The following is an 11,599-nucleotide window of genomic DNA, read 5'->3' as shown; positions in this document are numbered from 1 at the left end:
TATGCTCCTTACTGGTCATAATTTTGTTACATTTAACTTAATTAAAGAAAAACTGAAATCAGAATTTGAAATGAAAGATTTAGAACCAGCTAGGAAAATTTTGGGCATAGAAATAAAAAGGGATAGAATAAATGAAAAGTTGTTTCTAACACAAAAATCTAACATTGACAAGGTAGTTAAAAGATTGTCTCTTCAAGATGCTAAGCCTGTCAATTTGCCCTTATCTGCTGATATGAAATTATCTGTTGAACAATTACCTAAAACTGAAGATAAATTTAAGAGAATGACAAATGTTCCATATTCCAATGCTTTTGGGTTAGTAATGTATGTTATGGTTTGCTCTAGACCTGACATTGCTTATGCTGTGAGTGTGCTAAGCAGATTTATGAGTAACCCAGGTGAATTACAGTGGCAATGCATGAAAAATTTGATTAAATGCCTGAAAGGAACAAGTCAGTTAGGTATAATGTTTGCAACTAATAAAAATGGACTTACATTAAAGGGTTATGAGGATTTTGATTTTGCTGGAAATCCAGATAATAGGAAATCCACAACAGCCTATTTTTATGTTATTAATGATACATGCATTAGCTGGAAATCCCAACTTCAAAAACTAGTTGCATTATCTTCAACCGAAGCTGAATACATTACTGCAACTGAGGTAGTAAAAGAGGGATTATGGTTGAAGGGGTTACTTGGTGAATTAGGTCTTATAGAAAATCAGGTGGAGCTGTGTTCTGACAACCAAAGTGCAATCTTCTTAAGTAAAAATCCTATTTTGCATGATAGATCCAAGCATATAGATGTAAAATTCCATTTTATTAAAGATATCATTGATAGGAGTGATATTAAATTGATTAAAATTCCTACTAAGGTGAATCCTACAGATGCTGGAACTAAGGTAATCCCTGTTAGTAAATTTTCCGATTCTTGAAGATTAATTAATCTTGAAGAATACTAATTTTTGTTTTCTTTGCAGGTGAATAGAGCAAGTGAAGTTAGTTTAAGTTTTAAATCCACTTATGAATTGTCACAAAATTGCAACAAAAGGAGGAGATTGTAAAGATTGGTTTGCTGAATTTTGTGTGAGGCCCAGTTGATTCAAACGGACTATAATCTGTGTGGCCCAAACTTGGTGGCCCAATTGATGATCCAGTATGAAGAAATCTCTAGAATGTTGAAGCCTACTTTTGAATTGAAAAACAGAAATGCGTTTTTGTTATAAAATGACACTTCTTCCGGATTCGAGACACTTGGCAAGTGATGGACCGTTGTATGACCAAAATTTGTTACTCTCACATAAAAGGAACGTGAAGGGCCATTAGGGTTTCGGATGAATTTTGAGCAGCTTCGATATTCTTGTTTTTCATCTTCTCTGCCTTCGATTATTTTCTCTTAGATCTTGTGTGATTTTGTTGAGAGAAATAGAAATTTAGATGAATTCTTGTGAGTTCATTATGATGTGAGAAGATCATTGGTGTTTTGAGAAATCTGGAACCGTGTGTTCTTGTAAACTATTTTGCCTATTTTAGACTGTTCATAGTGGATTTGAGTTTATTCCTAACGAATGCTCAACGGGGATGTAGGTGTTGGATTTGGTCGCCGAACCTCGGGGCCTTTGGGCCGAAAAATCTTGTGTTTCTTCATCTTATTATTTTCTATTTTGTGTGTTCGATTTACATGACATTGCGCAAATGATTTTCTAAGCATAACAAAAGCATTATGTCAAATAAAAAGTCTATATGAAAAATTGTGGTGTTTCCCATTCACTTGAAAAACTTACTGGCAATTCTTATTCCCTTCCTTTTGGTGAAGATTGGACAATTGTGAATAATTCGGATCCTAGCTCATGGTCCAGAAGAAGAAGATAGAAGAAAGACGTGGAGAAATAGGAGATGAAAGAGAAGAAGAGTATTTTAGAATATATAGTTTAAATATAACGAAATAACAATTTCAAAATAGTATTAATCCCCTGTTTGGTTCATGTTTGAAAGATTAGCATAAATGATTTTTAAATTTCCTTTTTTGTTTGCATTCTTTGAAATAAGGGAAAATATTTTTCATATTTGGCATTTATTATTTTTTATGTAATGGGTGAATAAGTATTTTACGTCCTTCTAACTAGCTTTTTTATAACCTTTACGAAAGATTTCATGTGGTATAATGAAATATTGAAGATAATAATGTATCATGAAAAAAATTATGTTAAAATATAATTTTAAAAATTGAAAAAAATGGTGATGTCAAGAAATGTGGTGCAAGAAATAAGTTGCCATTTTCCAATTTCTCTCACTAAAACAAATATTGACTGTTTCCATATTTGCACTTAATTTTTCAACTTCTTAACCAATTCTGATCCTCCCATGTACGGGGATTTGGCTCCGAAACTCAAGGAAGGACTATTCTTTCCCTTTGACAGCGTTAAAAATACCAACACATTCCTATAAATCTCTTGCAGCAGGTCCACCACAGTTACCCCACAACATAAAAAACCAGAAACCTCTGATAAATCCTCTCTCTCCTTAAAACATTCATAAATTTTGTCAAGTTGAATTTATCAGGTTTAAAAAACTAGGATAGCCAAAAACCTCGCAATCATGAGGTTTCCATTTTTTCATGTTCGTGGCGTGGCCTTGATGATCGTGATGACGTGTTGCGTGTTCTTGTTCTCGACCAACGTTGTAGAGGGTGTTATAGGCATAAATTGGGGTAGGATGACCACAAACAGACTGATTCCATCCATGGTGGTAGATTTGCTTTTACAAAATGAGATTCGCGAAGTGAGACTGTTCAGCACCAGTAAAAATGTTCTGGAGGCCTTTTCCAGGAGCGGAATTGATGTAACCATTACAATTCCTAATCAGAACCTCAAGGGTATGCTAGACCCTAAAGCTGTCAGAAGATGGATTAACCAACGGATTATTTCTTTCATAAGAGAAGAAGTTGACATAAGGTATCTTGTTCATCGTTATTTTTTCTCATCTTCAATTTTAAAATGTAATTTTTTTCGGATTTTAAACCATTTTTGGGAGCTTTTACAGGTATATCTCTGTCGGGACGGATCCATACTCAAAAGCATACAACAATTTAACCTTTTATTATGCATCTGATGTGTTGAAAATAGTTCAAAATACTCTCAACGATGCTGGTTATGGAGGAAAAGTCAAAGCAATAATTTCACATTTCTTTGATGTCCTAAACCCGAATATATCGAAACCATCAGAGGCAGATTTTCGGCCTGATATAAAGAATATATTGACGGATTTAATACGTTTCCAGAGAGAAAACAATGCTCCTTTTTTCATGGACATCTTCCCCATCTACTATGTTCACCTAAGGGGATGGGACTCTGAATTTGCATTTCTTGATAACAAATCGAATTTCTCCATTGTCGACTATAATGGCCTAAAGTACACGAATGCATTTGATTTTCTTCACGATTCATTCCTTTGGGCAATCAGGAAAGCTGGGGTTCGTGACATGAAACTGGTGGCCGGACAAGTTGGGTGGCCGACAGACGGCTATCCTAACGCGAGTCCTGAAAATGCCGAGCGGTTTTACAAAAGTCTCCTGCCCTTTGTCACAAGCAACCGAGGAACACCGCTGCAACCTGGAGCCCCTATCGACACATATCTGCATAGCCTGTCTGATGAAAACTTGCTCAAAATCGACAGGGGCGCATTCCAACGCCACTGGGGGATTTACAGATTCGATGGGGTTCCTAAATATAAAATTGACTTCACCGGACAAGGGCGTGACATCTTCCCAACCAAGGCCCAAGGAGTGACCCGAATGCCGCAGCGATGGTGCATATTCAACGGAGATGTCAGCAATGTCACTGCGTTGAAAGCTGAATTCGAAATGGCATGTCAGTACGCAGATTGCACCCCACTGGCGCCTGGAGGATCCTGCAGTCACCTGGATTTTCAACACAATATTTCTTACGCATTCAATGTGTATTTCCAAATGACGGGCCAGTATGCGGAAAATAAGTCATGCAGTTTTCAGGGTTTAGGCAAGGTGATTCCTGATAATCCATCAATTGGCACATGCATTTTCCCTGTGGAGATATTGGCTGCTGAAGAAGCCGTCGCTGGAGTTTCATTTGGAGCTGCACTTTTAGGTGCTACAAGTGGAGAAATGATTCATAGAGTGTATAGATTAGCTATGTTATTACCTTTTCTTTTAGTATTCATCTTGACATTAATGTAGTATCATGTAACTGTGTAATCGAACAACATATCAAATTGTACGTACGCATTTTTAACCTCTCATTTAAAATGCAGAGCAGAACCAAACTTCTGTCATTTGTTTTCCTTTCCTTTTCCTTTTCCTATATCACTATCATCTCTAGCACCAACGACTGAAAAATCCGCCTAAAAAAGAAATTAAATTCGCTCATGAAATATAGGATTTGAAGTAATATGCAGGATTGTTTGGCTATCTTAAAACTTGGACAAAAAAGAAATTCAAATTTTCAAGTGAAGTGAAAAGGTGAATTATTTCTCTAGTGGTCAAAGACATGGTTAAAGACGGTATGTTTCACAAGAAGGAACTGTAGGAGAAATAGTTACCTTCATAGTCACTGCATCTTTCATGTTGGATCATCAAGAAATTTAAGAACTATAGCGGAAGTGTACCTAAATCAGACATTGTTGATTGCAATAGTTGAATCTTGCGATTTTAGTCTTCCAAATCAACACGCAGCCCTTGATTCTCTTTGATGATGGGAGGCAGAATAGAATGAGCAATGCATATGTGATTTGGAAACCATAACCGTATTTATATATTGACCTAATTCAACTTATCATAGAATTAGGAATTTGGGCCCTGTCTCTACACATAAAAGACCTACACTTTAATTGAATGCATTAAAGTCTAAAATACCTAAATCTTATTGGATCACTTTTAAACAGGCTTAACCGAATTCGATAGTGTTTAATTCAATACACAATAATTCACACATATAAGCACACATGATCGATTTAAAATTTCCATATAGGAACTGTCTTGGAAGACATTATATGGTGCACATGTTAACAAAGGAAGAAGGTTTTTTTACTCGTTCTGAGAACACGCTAGAGAGTTGACGTCTTTCAAGATAATTAGAGCTTGTTTAGCACATGTTAACAAAGGAAGAAGGTTTTTTTTACTCGGTCTGAGAACACGCTAGAGAGTTGACGTCTTTCAAGATAATTAGAGCTTGTTTAGCACATATTTTTTAAAATTATTTTTTTCAAAATGATTTCTAATCACAAGTCACAATTTTTTTCATTATATATATATAAGCTTTTAGAACTGGCTACTGTATTAACCAATTGTCTTGCAAAATCGACACTAAACGAATCTTGACTTTAAAGTCTTCAATAATTTCCTCAAAAGTTATTCACCTACCAAATGAATGCAATTTTTGCCGATTAATGATATACAGTGCTACTAGTATCAAGCACTAGTTTAGATGACAACTGCACAGTATTAATTAATAAATTCACTTAAATGCAATGTCAAATAATTTATTTAATTGAATTTATCAATTGTGTCTATCTAGACTAGAGGTGGCAACGGGCTTGGTCCTTAAACCCTCGAGTTCGACTCATGCTCGTGGCTCGTTAATAACGAGCCGAGCTCGAGATTGGCTCGGCCCACGAGCTCGTGAGTTCACGGGCCGAGCTGAGCCTCCGAGCTTAATTTTTTTTTCTTTGGAAAATTTTCAAACTTTTGCTCGGCTCGTTGGATCCAACCCGTGCTCGGGCTCGTCATTTGATGAGCCCGAGCAGCCCACGAGTCGAGCCAACGAGTCGCGACCCATTTGAAATTCCTATCTAAACTGATCTTTATCACTAATGGTGCAAGATAACATTATTCATTATTTTCAACAAGAGTAGGTTTTATTTGACATATAACATGATAAAGTGACAAATTTCCTCATTTTCCCAAAAAGTGGACATCTTTTTCTTTCGCCGAGAAAGGGCCCGACACATAAAAGCCCCAATTAAGTTTTTAGATTTTAACGAGATGATCACATGTAATCACTGTCATTAACATCATAGTGCTTGTGACTATTTTTCAACGAATAATAAAGGATAAACATAACCTCTTTTTTTTAAGATACTCTCTAGCAGACTTACATTGTACTGAATTCATATTCTTGTGAATGATCTAGTGGGAGACTCGTTTTGTGATATTTCTTTGCAAGATGACAGTATGATCAACAAATCAACAAATAATAAAGTAATGAGTATAATATTATTTTACGATGATTAATTATTGGTTTCATCTTAATTATTGTTAATTTTAATATATGCAAATAGATTAAATTTTGATTTTAAAGTTGAGTTTTTCCTAATTAGCTAGAATAAGCAAATTATTACTAACAGAAAAAACAAGTATCGACGTAAAGAACAATTAAAGAGATAGTTTAAAATCCCGATCCCACTAATTAACATACATGTGTTCAATTTATATTATGGTTCAAGCGTTGTGTTGACGGTCAAAAAATAAAAAATAAAGTATTAACAATAATTCTCTAAGTACTAGTTATTCTATTCCTAAATATCAAATATTCTTAGCTTGATTAATAGTTTGATAAAAGTGATGCATCTCTTGATTTAACATGTAACAAATTCATGCAATTCAATGCTCGTCAACAAACATGAAAATATATCAAGAATAGAAGCACGTTTGTTTGCACCAATGACTTCAAATAGATGGAGGTGGCATTTTGGCATCTTTTTAGATTTGCAATTGAGATTATTAAGGTAGAATTGTAAGTATATTTCATTTCTTTAATAGCTTTTATATTGTATTTATTTCATTTATTTATTTTGAAAAAAATTGTACATGACATATTCATTTTTGTGCAATTTCAACTTTGCCTAAGTATTGTATCAGGACCAAAGTCTGGACAAAGGGGGAGGATTTGTACAACATTATAATACTTTTAAAGAAATGTAATTTTTTAACATCCATCATTCCCTTACAATATTATGTTTTCATTATACTTCGGTAAAGTAAAGTTTAAATTCAAAAACATAAAAATACTAGCCAACTCGGCTTGTCCCATCAATGAGCCGAGTCACTTTCGATAGAAGTGAGCCAACTCGCATTGTGGGTTGAGTTGTACCGAAGGTGAGCAAACCGAATGGCTCAGCTCGACCATTTAACATCCCTTCATCCTTCTCATCTTAACTCCAAATTAAGCATGCATGTATAAAAATAAGAAAATACTATTTTTTAACCATAGGAATCTCATGGCATAAAAATTAAGATGAGTTACTATGTTTCAGAGTCAGAAATAGAGTTTTATTTTATTTTCCAATGCAGTTCAATAGAATCACTCTATATCTTGCTAAATTGATTCATAGTTCCAGAATTTCTCACTATTCTATTGGTGATATCCTATCATAAAAATCAATTTAGGTCCAATTATAGGACTTTTCCTATATTTTAATTTTTTATGTAAAATAATAGTGAAAAAAATTAATTATTTTCCAAAAAAAATTCTCTCTACATTTGAAATCTCCATTTGAACTATTTATGAACCAATAAAAAATGCTGTGATAACCCTTTTCCCTCGCTCCTTGTTTTCATCTAACCAATCCCCTAAACCAATGGATTCCATGGATTCCCAATTCTCCACCTCCAGAATTTGCATTCCATTCCCATAAACTTTCTATTCTATTCGAACCTCATTTGACTCAGGATCAATCCCCCTTCCCAGTTGAAGCCATGGACATTATCAGGGTCCTGATGACATGGACCTTTCTTGCATTCTTAGTTTCACCAAACCTCGTACAGGGTATAGGTGTGAATTGGGGAAACCAGGCTTCACAAAATATGCAACCCAGCACGATAGTTCAAATTCTTAAGGACAACAAAATCGATCAGATAAAACTGTTTGACTCAGATCACTGGACTGTCAAATTCTTTGCAGGAACCGGGATTGAGGTCATGCTTGGCATTCCAAACAATTACTTGGCCGAACTTGCCAATGATTATGATAAGGCCAAAGACTGGGTCCAAGAAAATGTTACCAAGCATTTATATGATGATGGAGTCAAGATCAAGTAAAAAACTTCCTTGCCATTTTCTAATATTCGAGCTTGTTTGTTCGTCGTTTAATAGTTTTAACTTTTAGATAGTATGGTTTGCCGAGTAATATTCTGAGTTTTGCGTGGGTTTAACAGGTATATTGCTGTTGGAAACGAGCCATTCTTGAAGGCTTACAATGGTTCAAATTTGAAGACAACTTTCCCAGCATTAAAGAACGTTCAGAAAGCTCTTAATGAAGCCGGCATTGGGGACAAAATCAAAGTAACCACACCCCAAAATGCAGATGTATATGAATCGGGATCCAATGCTCCATCTGCTGGCAATTTCCGTTCAGATTTAAAAGAAAATATGATCCAAATTCTGAAGTTTTTCAAAGAAAATAACTCACCTTTTCTTGTCAACATATACCCTTTTCTGAGTTTGTATCAAAATCCTGGTTTCCCTATGGATTTCGCCTTCTTTGATGGTGGTGCTAAACCAGTTCAGGACAAGGGAATTTCATACACGAATATGTTTGATGCAAATTTAGATACCCTTGTTTGGTCATTGAGAAAAAATGGTATCCAAAAAATGAAAATCATCGTTGGGGAGATTGGTTGGCCAACTGATGGACACATCAAAGCCAATGTCAAACTGGCTAAAAAATTCTATGATGGATTCTTCAAGAAAATGGCAACAAAAAAAGGAACCCCTCTTTATCCCGGAGATATAGAGTATTATCTGTTTAGTCTCACAGATGAGAACAAAAAGAGCATTGCTCCAGGAGATTTTGAGCGCCACTGGGGCATATTCAGGTATGATGGACAGCCAAAGTTTCCGGTGGATTTCACTGGCAAAGGGAACGACAAAATGCCGGTAGGCGCAAAGGGCATTAAGTACTTGGAAAAAAAGTGGTGCGCGTACAACAGTGACTTGAAGAACATTAGTCTTGTTCCCGACAACCTTGGTTATGCGTGTGCAATGGGAGATTGCACAGCATTGAACTATGGTTCTTCTTGCAATAAATTGGGCAGTGTACAGGCCAACATTTCCTATGCTTTCAATATGTACTTCCAGATGCAGAATCAGGATGTGGAAGCTTGTAGTTTCCAGGGTTTGGCAAAAATTGTTAAGACTAATGCTTCCACATCGGAATGTCTCTTTCCAATCGCATTAGAGAGTGCTGGTACAAGGCTGTGGATGCAGACAGGAATAAGCATTCTTGCTGGATTGTTGGTTTCACTTGCATTATTTTAAGAGTCAGAAATGGAAGTATATATATAAGCTGTTAGGATATTAATCACCATTGCCTATGTGGTATCATTAGATCTCTTAACGGTTTCTTATAAATTGCACTTCTTGTTACATTAATGCAGTGTGCAATATGAAGCTATTTTCATCAATTTTTGATTAATGATTTTGAGAGGTGGAAAAGGTTTTAACCTCCTTAATCAAAAGCTAGAGGGTGACGGTTATTTCCTTGTCAATCACTACATGAACATGACAAGAAGAAAGTTATCTGCAAATAGATGCTGATGGAAAGTCGCCAATTCTCAAGCGATGAGCAATCTCCTCTTATACAAATCATGATCCAAGTGCATGTCCAATTCAACGTCAAGTAATATATATAAGCTGTTAGGATATTAATCACCATTGCCTATGTGGTATCATTAGATCTCTTAACGGTTTCTTATAAATTGCACTTCTAGTTACATTAATGCAGTGTGCAATATGAAGCTATTTTCATCAATTTTTGATTAATGATTTTGAGAGGTGGAAAAGGTTTTAACCTCCTTAATCAAAAGCTAGAGGGTGACAGTTATTTCCTTGTCAATCACTACATGAACATGACAAGAAGAAAGTTATCTGCAAATAGATGCTGATGGAAAGTCGCCAATTCTCAAGCGATGAGCAATCTCCTCTTGTACAAATCATGATCCAAGTGCATGTCCGATTCAACGTCAAGTAACCTTCCATGGATCTGGCTCAATGTTAGATATATTTTCCACTATTATTATGCTCAAAAGTTCAAGGAATTTCCCATCTTCCTTTAACTATGAATATATCCAATCCCACGTATTTTCCAGCCAACAGACCTTCTGCTATTATCACAGATAAAACATTATCCAATACTCCTTATCAAGGAAATTCACTGTGGCTATGCTGATTCTCCAATACTAAAATTGTTAGCACTTTCCTTGAATTTGTCTACAGACAATCAAACTACAAATTCGATAGAAAGCATTTATCACCTCCACATTCCCCATTTCTGTTTCCAAATTCCGGCAGCATCTAAGAACTCTGTATTTCCAGTTTCAAGCACCTTATGCAGTAAATGCCTAATGTATGAAAATGAAGCTGCATATTCACGAGTCTCACGTGACTCCCCCTGTTGTACCTGAGCCAACACATAGTTACTTCATTAGTTCAGACCACATTCTTCATCTTTCATTAGCTTTCTTAACCTCCATAACCCAACAACAAACATGTGAACCTGACTCTTCAGCTCTATCTAACTACATCCTGGCTCCTTGCTCATCTCCCTAAGGTTCATTATTCTTCTTATTCGTTCCATGCCATCCAATCTTCATAAAGCTGTATAAATGCTTGACAACAACACATACGCAGATTATTCCTTTGAGGCCAGTTCCATTCGTTTCTCTCACACATAGGCTGCAGCACTTGACAAAATGCACCGCAAACATAGACCATTCTCAATTGTAGCTGATTCAATAAATTCTTGGCCTCATAGAGCTTCCCAGCTTCACCTAAGAGATCAACCATGCAGGCATGGTGCTCTATCCTTGGAGCTTCGCCAAATTTATTTGACATCAATTTAATATACTCCCAACCTCTACCCACCAATCCCGTGTGGCTACAACCAGAAAGAACGTTTACAAAAGTAACATAATCAGGCCTTGCACTATCCAGTTGCATCTCTTCAATGAGTTTAAGCACTTCAATCCCAAGGCAGAAATCATCGCATTCCATCATGGAGAAAGGTTCCCACACTTGCATTCATAGTCAAGAAAGAACTTCCTATTGGAACTTCAAGTGAACCCGTTCTTTATTATTATTATTATTTGATTGGTAAATGTAAAATTCTTTTGATCAAAATCATGTACAAATACACTGGCTATACCCGAACAATTAGACAACAAGTAAAATATAACTACTTCGGACATACCTGAACAATCCAAAGAAAAAGACGTACAAACGATAACAACTATAGTCCTAAAACCGACGACTCATAATGAATTAAAACATGCGGGTACAAAGCAAACATAACATTGTACACGTGTTTTAATTAGTCTTACAATGCTATCTACTTGTGGGCAAAGATGCTCAAAAACCTTTCTATTACGTGCCATCCAAATATGGTAAGTGGTGTTCGCAAGTGCAAATCTTTTAGCTTTACTTTGTCAAGATGTCCCTTGGGCCTCCTTTTTTATCCATTTCAAAGAACTCGGAATTGTAGTCATCGATCTCATAATCCCCATCCAATCTTTAATCGTCATCCATATGCTAGATGTGAATGAACATTGACAAAATAGATGCTGTCCATTTT

General features: G+C 35.8%; 2 protein-coding genes across 2 annotated transcripts; both read left to right on the top strand.

Annotated features, from left to right (window-relative positions):
- Positions 1-2,645: 2,645 nt before the first annotated feature.
- Positions 2,646-4,724, top strand: LOC111373001 (glucan endo-1,3-beta-glucosidase 8-like). Its single transcript, XM_022995448.1, has 3 exons — positions 2,646-2,953; positions 3,042-4,188; positions 4,512-4,724. The coding sequence occupies exons 1-3, from the start codon at positions 2,646-2,648 to the stop codon at positions 4,722-4,724; spliced, it is 1,668 nt and encodes a 555-aa protein (XP_022851216.1).
- Positions 4,725-6,997: 2,273 nt separating this feature from the next.
- LOC111373003 (glucan endo-1,3-beta-glucosidase 8-like) lies at positions 6,998-9,434 on the top strand. Its single transcript, XM_022995450.1, has 2 exons — positions 6,998-8,066; positions 8,187-9,434. Exons 1-2 carry the CDS (start codon positions 7,729-7,731, stop codon positions 9,286-9,288), a joined length of 1,440 nt encoding a protein of 479 aa, XP_022851218.1. The 5' UTR covers positions 6,998-7,728; the 3' UTR covers positions 9,289-9,434.
- Positions 9,435-11,599: the final 2,165 nt, after the last annotated feature.

This window comes from Olea europaea, unplaced genomic scaffold (genome assembly GCF_002742605.1).
Source record: "Olea europaea var. sylvestris unplaced genomic scaffold, O_europaea_v1 scaffold1061, whole genome shotgun sequence".
Classification (NCBI taxonomy): domain Eukaryota; kingdom Viridiplantae; phylum Streptophyta; class Magnoliopsida; order Lamiales; family Oleaceae; genus Olea; species Olea europaea.
Note: the sequence above shows the minus strand (reverse complement) of the source record. Positions and strands in the feature narration are given on the sequence as shown.